The sequence below is a fragment of the Arachis hypogaea genome, chromosome 8, assembly GCF_003086295.3.
Source record: "Arachis hypogaea cultivar Tifrunner chromosome 8, arahy.Tifrunner.gnm2.J5K5, whole genome shotgun sequence".
Classification (NCBI taxonomy): domain Eukaryota; kingdom Viridiplantae; phylum Streptophyta; class Magnoliopsida; order Fabales; family Fabaceae; genus Arachis; species Arachis hypogaea.
This window is the reverse complement of record NC_092043.1, coordinates 26496582-26507546: the sequence shown is the minus strand read 5'-3', so window position 1 is coordinate 26507546 and position 10965 is coordinate 26496582. Positions and strand designations below refer to the sequence as shown.

The window sequence follows — 10965 nt, the reverse complement described above, 5'->3', positions numbered from 1 at the left end:
CTTTTTTCAACTTCAAAGAATGATTTGGTAATCCAGAGCATCTGATCTGATTTAAAAATTCAACATTGATCCAATCAATGTCAATGTCAACATTTGCATCACTGCCACATATGCTATCTGAGCTCAAATATTCTGTCATCTCCCCTGGTAGTAAATTAACAATATGATCATTGACTTCCTCAACAATCTCAATAGTCGCAGCAAGAATAGCTCTATCTTGAAAATATCTAGAATCAGCTGAATTCTCTGAGATATTTGGATATATTGCAGAAACAATATCATGAATTGGATCATCAGTAATAGGAATCGATAGATCTAAAGGAATACGAACAAAATGTCTATCATTAATTATTATACCACATTGAGCTTCTCCAACTTGAAGAATCCACTCTGAGAATAATTTTAACTCATCGACATCTGAATTTTCAATACCACTCTCGAGTCGCATATTCCTACTCAAATTAAACACTTCACAATGCTTCCATAGATAAGAAGAATTTATTGAAGCCATGACAATTTCAGCACGTGAACCTTTAGGTATAACTGGTAAAACTTGTCTAAAATCTCCGCCTAGAACAATGACTTTCCCTCCAAAAACTAAATTTTCATTGGAAGCACAAACAATCTTCATTAAATCTCGAAAAGTTCTATCAACAGCTTCAAATGCTAACTTATTTGTCATTGGAGCTTCATCCCAAATGATTAAAGCTGCTTGACGAATTAAATCTGCCTTTTGTGAATTGATTCTAATTCTACAAACTGATTCCTCATTCAATTCAATAGGAATACTAAACATAGAATGCGCCGTCTTACCTCCTGGTAACAATAAAGAAGCAATACCACTTGAAGCAACATTAATAACAATCTTTCTCTCAGATCGCAATCTAGTTGACAATGTTTTATACAAAAATGTTTTCCCCGTACCACCAAAACCATGCACAAAAAAGAAACCATGCTCTTTATTTGAAACACAATTAATAACCCTATGATATATGCTCATCTGTTCTACTGTCAATTGATGAAAATATGCATCATGTTGCTTCTGCATTTCTGAGATATCATATTGCAATTCACGCACCACCATAGAATTGGAAAAGTGAGATATTGAGTTAACATTAGGAACTGGCATTCCAGCATAATCCTTCAAAGATTTACCATTATTTTGAAGAAGGTTCTCAATCTCAACCAAACAAAAATTCTGTAACTCTTCAGATGTCATTCTTAATCCTATAAAAAAATTCATACAGTGGAATTTATATTTTATTACTTATTATAAACAAAAATCTAAATTATAATATAACATCACACAATAAATATAAAAAATTATTTAAAATTTTATTCCAACGAATAAAATTTTCTTTTCATACCTGGATATTGTAACTGGAGTCTTCTATGATAAAGGATATCTTCAGATAAATACATCCAAGTTTGATTCCAAACAGAGAAAGGCCTACTCATTGAACCTGATAATAATAAAGTTCCAAATAATCGCCTAAGTTGAGCACCTGTACCTAACTCAGCAGCTTCTTTAATAGCTTGAATGAATTCATTATCATCAGTCAACAAACCCAACGATGAACAAGCTTCTTGAAATGTATTATATGTCACGCCACAAACTGTTCTAAGGCTCTTAAAGCTTGTACAACCTCTTTGCACATTTAGTAATAGGCGCATATAAAACAATTCACCAGTTGATGGTGGAACAAAACTTAACCTGCCTACTGAAAATCCCCTTTGTCGTGGTCTCCATTCTCTATTGTCAACAATGTAAACAAAATGTTGTGGGAACTCAACATATGTTAAATGTCTTCCCTCCGAATAGGTCCTGTTAGCTAACATCCAAGCAATAAACATAGTAACCAAATCTCTATTCCTGACTAAAACTGAGCTTATTGAGTCACGATCATCAAAAATAACATGTTGCTCTTTCGGTAAATGAAAACTTAACCTTTGAACAGATGGCCACCGATGATGAATATCATAAGCAAAAAGCCTCCAAATAGACTCACATGGAGATAAGTACCGACAATCAAAGTATTCTCTAATCTCATCAATTGCGTGAGAGTGTTGATTCCCAATATTACTATTACCCAATGTTGCTGTTACGCGATCAGGACCTTTATTAACATATTTGAATAAATATTTAATAACATTCGATTTGTTACAAAACTCCAAATTAATATGAGCACGATACTTCATCAAAAGTAGCGGATTATATGGCACAACAAATCTATTATCAACTTCAACACCATATGTTTTATAGGTCACACCAAGATCATGCCGTTTATATATGGGATATCCTTCTTGATCAAAGTAAGTTTCATTAACAAACTGCTTAGGATAAAACTTAGAACATCTACCATCTTGCATGCAAGGAGAATTAAACCGAAGTTGACCACACGGACCATGAATCATAAATTTTGTTACCAGATCATAAAGCAGAGGATATTTTGCAGGATTAGGCAGTTCCGCACATATCAATTCATCTATTATTTCACTTGATTGCAATCTACTCCTCCCATCAAGCCAAAGCAAAATATGTGCATGCGGCAATCCTCTCTTTTGAAATTCAATTGTATACATTCCTAAAAAAAGAGATTAGACAAGAAAAAACATTAGTTTTAGAAAAAAAACAAGAATCAATGAAAAAATGAGACAGGTGCACATACCTGCATTAAGTGGCCCAAAGAAAACACCACTTTTCAAATCTTCTAATAAACACTTCATTTTCGCATGAAAAACTCGACATGAAATATCTGGACGCTCAGCAATTGGAATACCATCAACACTCGTATATCTTTGAAATTCAGGCCAATTTGGATTGCACGTCATTGTCATAAATAGATCCGGATAACCAAAATGCTTACAAATTGCCATAGCATCTTGACAATTGTTAAACATATATCTTCTACCACCAGTGAAAGAAGAAGGTAAAATAACACGTGTACCAATTGAGGAAGCTTCTGTATCTCCATGCTGCATAGCTTCTTCAATTCCACTCAAAAATTCTCCACGTATAGTACTTTGTTTCTTCCGTATCTCATAAAGTCGTTGTGACTCGACCATCGAAAAACTATCAACAACAAACTGTTGAAACAATCTTCTAGCTTTATGAATAATGCTTTCTTCTGTCTCTCTAATTTGTAACCGAAAACATATGAACTCCCGCAGAGAAACTTTAGTTCTTCTTCCACGCACATTTATAGTTCGAACACCTCTATAAGGTATATTATTCTCAAAACCATCTTCACCATAGGGAAAAAGCAAAGGATATTGTAATGGCCAGTATAAAGGATGAGTTTCATAAATTCGCTTCAATTGGCCATCTATAGATCGAAGAATAATATCTCGCCCTTGATCTGAACTATCAAAATCACCAACAATCAAAGCAGCAATCTCATCACAAGAGGGAGAATTATATGTTCTTCGATCAAAAGATCTATGAGAGAACAATCTAAGACTAAAAATTTCTGATCGGTGATCCTCATAGAATCCTCTAACTCTTCGAAATGACTTTGCTACCACATTATGTTCATCAATCATATGTATTAGACTAACAATCAATTCTGTATCCACATCTGATCCATGGCTGAAAAAATAAACAAAATTATAGAAATTTATAGAATAAATGAATAATAATAACAATCTTATAATATTCATTGCGCCAATATTTAAACAAAAACATACCTAAAAATGCTTTGTCGATTATTAACTTCATGCACTGTGTCGTAAATGTAGAGTTGTGCAAACTTAGGTCTTTCACCATCTGAGGGTAATAAACTACCAATTCTATGATAGTTTTGTCCACTAACAATAAATTGGGGTGGACCCTGACCATTGTTAATAGAACTAACAACTTTACCTCCAAATGATGTGAATGCAAACATACTATTGTATGATCGTATATTCTTTTGAAAATATTGGCTCTTTGCATCGGTACCATTAATTAAATTAACCAATAAATCTGGTGCTCTCTGTAAGAACGGTAATTGAACCTTCCCTTTAGCACAGCACACAGAAAATATAGGCTGATTTTGTCTTGAATCTTTTTCAACACGTTCTAAATACCAAAAAACAGCTCCACACCAAACACATGCACAATCAGGATCACCGATATCAAGACATTCTAAAAGAAAAAAAAATATGAAATAAATTATTTTAAAACTTCAATTTAATAAATAAATAAATAAAGAATTAATATAACCTTGGATTTCACTTTGTGCAAATAACGGATGATCAGCAATATCATCTTCTATAGGTCTAATACTTATGGAAGGATCAATTACATCTGTTAATAAAATGACAATTTTAAAAAAATCCTAATCAGAAAGAAAATTATAAATTATTATATTTAATGAAAATAAATAAATATAATATATGTAAATTTTTTAAATTTTACTATAATACTACCTGACATAGTAATAGATGAACTTGTTGGAAGACAGCTAGCTAGAAATATTGAAAAAGATTATAATAAATTAACAAAAACAAAAAAATGTTGGATCATGCACATTTAAAACAATATATTTAATCAAATTACAAACACTTACAATAATTAAATTGAGTTGCTTGAGTTACAACTCTTGCCTTAGTAACTGCATAAGAAACCAACAATAAATTGGACGAAAAAATTTATGAACCACAACATTAACTAATATAAAATTTTATCACTAATAAAACTACATAAAAAATAAAAAGAAAAAACTTGCAATAACACACCTCCTCTTTGTTGTAACTTGAATGCTTTTTTCCTCTTCAAAATATTTATCCTATTCAACCTTGCCAAAGCAAAATCAGTAGGCATGATGAATAAAAAAAATACAATACTGACCTCCACAAAAAAAGTAAGTTCCAAAGAATGATATAACTATTTAGCAGCAGCAATCTAATCTACTTAAAACGCACTCATGAACAATGAAAATAACTCTCTCTCTATGTCTCTCCTTACGCATGTATCGATATATATCTGTATATCTAAAAGAGTTAGATGTCTTCTTCATATCCTTTTATCTTATTTAAAAAAAATTAATTGTTTAAAATAATTGCCACATTGCTATTTGTATTTGGCAAAAAAATATTTAATTAAAAATCATTGTATAGTTAAACATTGGCGAACTCTAAAGTAATTATCATATTTGATATTCAATGTCAATTATCGGTAAATTGAATTTTAAAAATAAATAATTATCATCATACAATGCAAATTAATAAAGCTGCTGCATATTATAATTAATATCATAAGAACTACATTCATTACTGAAATTCACAACAGTGGACATATACATCCACACTATGACTTATATCTACACTCCTCCAACTATATGACACTGTGTCCAATATCTAGCAAAGCAGATTTTAATGTAGCACATATTCTCTTTGAAACAAAAAAGATAAATATAACACCTAGGACAAAAGAACCACTAATCTGCTTGAACATTGTAGAACTTCAAAACGCAAAAGTTCTTCCAAAAAAGAAAGAGGAACAAAGATGACTCTCCTAGCAGTTGGACACACCTCAAAAAAAGAGGAAGATTAATAAACTTCATACATAATTCACCATAACAAAGATAAAACCTATTACATAAATCTAACTTCATAGAACTAAGACAGCAGCTAGCTTTCATCCATAAACACCCATCTTAACTATCTTCAATCTTGATTATTTTAGAGCAATGAGCAACAGTATCCTCAAGTTCCTTATCAAAATCAGCCTCAAGATTCCTCTTCACCTTTAAAAATACTGCATCTTTGGGAACAACATTAGGCACATTAACTTTCCTTGAGTCATCTAAAAGGTGTGAGAGCAAATCCTACACAAGAAAATAAAACAAAAAAAGGAAAGCACCCAAAAAAAAAGAGGATCACCCAATTAGATGAAAACCTATTGAAACTCCACAGAAAACTAATTATAATGATGAATAAGAATTATTTAAAATCAAGCAATAAATCGAGTATCACCTGAGTTTCATCAACATCAGACCGAATAAGTGAGCCAATATCATCCGACAGCACTACATTTTCATCACTATCAACAGAATGATCTTGAATATCAACCTCCTTAACACCTTCCATATCTAAGTGTATATCATCAAGTCCAGCAACATTTGCTTCTTTTTGAAGAAAAGATGACATGACAGTATTCTCTAAACATTTTGTATTAGAAGTTTCACCCAACTCAGGACCAAACACAGGAACAGGTGCATCCTTTAAATAATAAGACAAAAGGCACAAAAGAGGAAAGATAGATATCAAAGGACTGCGACAAAAAAATGAAACATGGCACCTATAAATAAATTAAGTACCTTCAAAGGTGTTATCTCAGTCTGAGCAAGTTCAAACATTGAAATAATTGCAGCATCATCACAAATCCTCTTCACACGAAAAGTTCCAAAATATCTATCAACACCAAGAGACTTAGTATCCACTTTCAGCAAGACTTTTTTACCCTCCAAATTTCTAAAAATGATAGGGTAGTCATCCCCACAGAGAACCTACAAAGAAAGAAATAAATGCAACCATCAATAAAAAAACCATTTTGAACAAAACCAATAAACTACTTTCTGCTTTTCTTTCATTAAAACAGAGAAAGACAAATCTGACACACCTTTGAATCTTTATGTACCTCATTAAATAGGTCACCACATGTTTTTTTAACCAAATAGGTTGTTTCACGATCAAAGAGGACAAATATACCCTGTCCAGTTTCATCTGATACAACTACCTTGAGCCTATACCTACAAAAGAATGAACTACGATCATAAAAGATAGTAGTAAATGAAAAAGGTCTATTCAACACATTAAAAGACCAGATTACTCATAAATAAAAATCACAAAGTAAATAAAAAAAACAAGAATGTAACATGACAGAACCTTGGGATCACATTTGTCACATGATGCATGCACATATCACAAAAGTAAACACCAGATTCAGGATGTACTGTCTTCCCACAAACACAGGTAGAATACCACCAGCACCCCTCTTCTACAACATCAGTGATAGTACCTAAAATGACAAAGGTTCCATCCTACAAAACATAGAAAATAGAAGCCAAATGCATAAAAAACCATAAAAATTTAAGAATCAAAGTTTCAAAGGATTTAATAATCAAGAACGAAAACAAATAACTACAAATCAGATAAAAAAATTTTTTTTAACCTCCTTGTTTTCTTGCAACTCATCTATTGTAGATTTCTTAGTCAACCTCATGAAGTCATCTTCCAATGAGATAGTTTTTCCTTCATTAGCAATAAACAATGGCTGGGTCCCATTTATCCCTTGCTCTACCACGCTAACAAAATGACAATGAAGGAACAATCTTAATGCTTTTTTCAGCATATTCAAACATACATAAAAAATAAATAAAACTAAATATATGAAAAATAGTACTACACAAACCTCTTCCTGAAATCAACAACAACTGCCAAGTCAGGATTAAGATATATTTTTGTTGCTTTCATGACATTTTGTAACCCAGGTTGCCCTAAAAAAGAGGAAAAAAATGTTAGCAACCTTTCCAAAAAAATCTTATACCAACAATGTAAGAAAAGAGTTTAAAAAAATCATGATAATACAATATTCAACAACAGTACCTCGAAAAAGCTTAACTTTGGCAAGTTGAAGAATCACTACTGGTTGTTCAACATAACCAGAAGAAAGAAAATGATTTAGTTGATCCACATATTCTCCAAACAGGGCGCACCTAAGCACCATCCTACAAATAAAACACAACAAATTGTAACATAAAAAATAGATAAAACAAAAAATAAATGAAAACCATATGCTGAAATAAGAAAGTAATGAAGCAACGAACTTTTGAGAAGAAAGCTCCACAACAACCATCTTGATTGTTTTTCCATCTTTATCATAACTTTTTTCCTCTCCAACTAAAGTCAGCAACCCAATAACATCTGCAAGTACATTAAAAAAACCGCAAAAAAGTAGAATAATATATAACAGGATCAACAACACATAATCTCAATAATGGAAAAGAAATACAGAACCACTCACCAACTAAATAATCATGATCTTGACTCATTTGCAATATCTCCTCAAAAGGATATAGAGTAAAACAGACTCTTGGTATGATATCATCTGGTAAAGTTGTTACTATTGTTCGGAAGAGGAAGGTAAGCTTAAACTCATGTTTTGTAGCTCTATAAGAGCCATGATTTGGAACAACAGAGAAATAGCACATCTTGTAGCAATTCCCTTCAATAATATTATCTTTAAACCTGTTGATAAGTTGCTTCCTTATAGTGGCCTGGATTTTGTTTGACTATAAATAATAAAAAATAAGAATACATATTAGTCAGCAACTAAAGAAATATCAACAATATGCTAACTCAAAATAAACTACAAATAAAATCACTAACATTTTCATCCACCAAAATGAGCTCCATTGAATTTGGAGAATCTGGATTTTCAAAGCTTGGAACAATCCAAGCCCTAATTACCCTCACTTTAAGCCTCCAAGCCTCTCTTGGAGGAACTATCTTGCTAATAGCATCAAAAGATGGACTCATTTGAGCGTACTAAAACACTTGTAGAAAAGAAAACAACAACAATATGAAGATATGTGAAAGATGAACAAAGCCAATGATCTGCACTACTCTTACCACTTCAACCCTCTTTTATAGACAACGCTAGATGAATAGTTTCAAATTTGAATTCAATTTTTTTAGCAAAATGGGGGGAAGTAAAGATTTTTCACCTTGCAAATCCAAAAAGAACTGAGGTTTCTCATAGACTAATTTAGGGTTTTCTTGGAAAAAGAAATGATGTGATAAGGAAACTACCATTTTTGATATCACAGAAGTTTATACTGACAACCACCAACTACTCCACATTCACACATCTCACATCTCCATAAAAGATCTCTACCAAACATCAAATCAAATAAGCCTTCATTCTATAGAGAAGACACAAGCAAAGAAAGATGAAATGAAAATCATAAAGCATTTACATGATGTATAATTAAAAAAAATCGAATTTAAAAATAAAAAAAAATAAAAGAAGAAATCTACAGGATCAATGACACTAGATATACAATCACAAACCTTATCACTTGTCAGAATTGAAATCCAGATTTTGGGAGAAAATCAAACAAGCACCAATTACCAAAACCACTTCTACGTCATACATCACAAATATCTGAATGCTACAAACCACATCTTAAAAACAAAATCATGAATAATCTTCCAATGAAATAAATGAAAAAATTCGAATTTAAAAAAAAAAAAGAAAAAATCTACAGAATCAATGACATCAGATTTACAATCACAAATCCCATCTCTTGTCAGAATACAAATCCAGATTTTGGGAAAAACCAAACAACCACCAATCACCAAAACCACTTCTACATGATACCAAAAAAATATCTAAATGCTACGAACCATACCCTAAAAATAAAATCATGAATAAACGAAAATATATCAAAGAGCACACCTGTGTAACCCTTCTCATTCCTAATATTTAACCCTAGCCACTCTTTCTCAATACAACGTTATCTTCTGGTATAGTTCACTTTTATTACCCCACCTTTATAATAGATTGGATTCTTTTTATTTTGATTTTTTTTAAAACCTAATTTGGTCTTTTTTTTTTTAAGCTTGTAACCATATTTTTCTGAAATGAGGACCTTTAATCTTTTTGATCTGTATACACAAGCACAAAAACATGAAGTGTGGGCCAAATATAATGAAATGTCATATCCACTACTTTTTTTGTATACATTAAAGCCTAAAAAAATTACCAACCCTACTAAAACCTATAAATATAACTGGTAGTGATTGAAACCTAAGACCTACACTACAAATAGATACATAATTAGATACATAGATATAAAACTGAGATGAAACTTGTGTTAAAAATAATTTTACAAAAAATCTAAATTATAGGAAAATTCCATGTCAGCTTGTGCTCTTCCTAGTTTACTAGTTTAAAAGATTATTATTGATTTGCTGCACATCTATCTATCTATTTTTATTATATAAAAATTGATGCCAAATTTTTTGCATATTAAATTTAAGTCATCTTTGTTTTAATGCCACATTAGCACGTTTGCTTACTTGGCAAAATTTTAAAATCAACCAATCAAATTTTAAAAAATTTAAAAAAATAAAACCATAACTCCCATAATTAATTAATTTATTACATATTATTATTCAATAGAAATATAAAGTATTAATTAAATACAATAAACATCTATATTAAAAGTGTCATAAAATATTATCATAACAAATTTTAAGTTACAAACTATTTAAATTTCATACTATTTGACATACTTATGTATTATACATAAGATTTTTATCGCTATTATTTTATTTTACCATTCGTGGTTCACCTACGAAAAATATTTACACCAACAAATGAAGAACATCCTATTTATACTTTTAAAACAAGTTTATGAGAAACAAAAACACTTTTACTATTTATAATTTTTTATTATTTTATAATATTTTACATATAGTTATATTTTAAAATTTTTATAATTATACTTATTTAAATATGCTATTTAAATTAAGAATCAATTTTCATAATTTTTTAATACTATTTTGAATTTGTATCATTTAAGACATTGTCTCACATAATGAGTTAAAAAAATATTAACAAATATTTTTATTTTATGCTATTTAAATTATTTTTATTAAAAATAACTTATTCAATATATACACATAGAATACATATTTTAAAAATTTTTATTCTTACTATTATAAATGTCATTGAAAAATTATATACACTAAAAAAAGAAGAATAAGTAGATGTCAAAGAAAAACTCACAAAAAAAATATAAAAAATAAATTTTTTGTGCTAGAGCATAAAATATTATGTATTTTTACTTTATGATATTTAAATTATTCTTATTAAAAATAGCTTATTCACTGTATTATATATACACACAATAAATATTCTAAATTTTTTTATTCTTATTATTATAGATGTCATTGAAAAACTATATGTAGTAG

At 30.2% G+C, this 10965-nt stretch overlaps 1 protein-coding gene across 4 annotated transcripts; it reads right to left on the bottom strand.

Annotated features, from left to right (window-relative positions):
* Nucleotides 1–5204: 5204 nt before the first annotated feature.
* On the bottom strand, nt 5205–9533 carry LOC112706632 (replication protein A 70 kDa DNA-binding subunit B-like). 4 transcript variants are annotated; one of them, XM_029288414.2, is made up of 11 exons: nt 8374–9533; nt 8009–8276; nt 7812–7908; nt 7591–7712; nt 7397–7481; nt 7157–7289; nt 6871–7025; nt 6605–6734; nt 6303–6491; nt 5959–6204; nt 5205–5810 (listed from the first exon to the last, which is right to left on the bottom strand). In XM_029288414.2, exons 1-11 carry the CDS (start codon nt 8521–8523, stop codon nt 5640–5642), a joined length of 1746 nt encoding a protein of 581 aa, XP_029144247.1. In that variant the 5' UTR covers nt 8524–9533; the 3' UTR covers nt 5205–5639. The 4 variants fall into 4 exon arrangements, with proteins under 4 accessions (XP_029144247.1, XP_072057032.1, XP_072057031.1 ...); XM_072200931.1 differs by having other exon boundaries at nt 7591–7908; nt 8374–8540; nt 9446–9502; XM_072200930.1 differs by having other exon boundaries at nt 7591–7908.
* Nucleotides 9534–10965: the final 1432 nt, after the last annotated feature.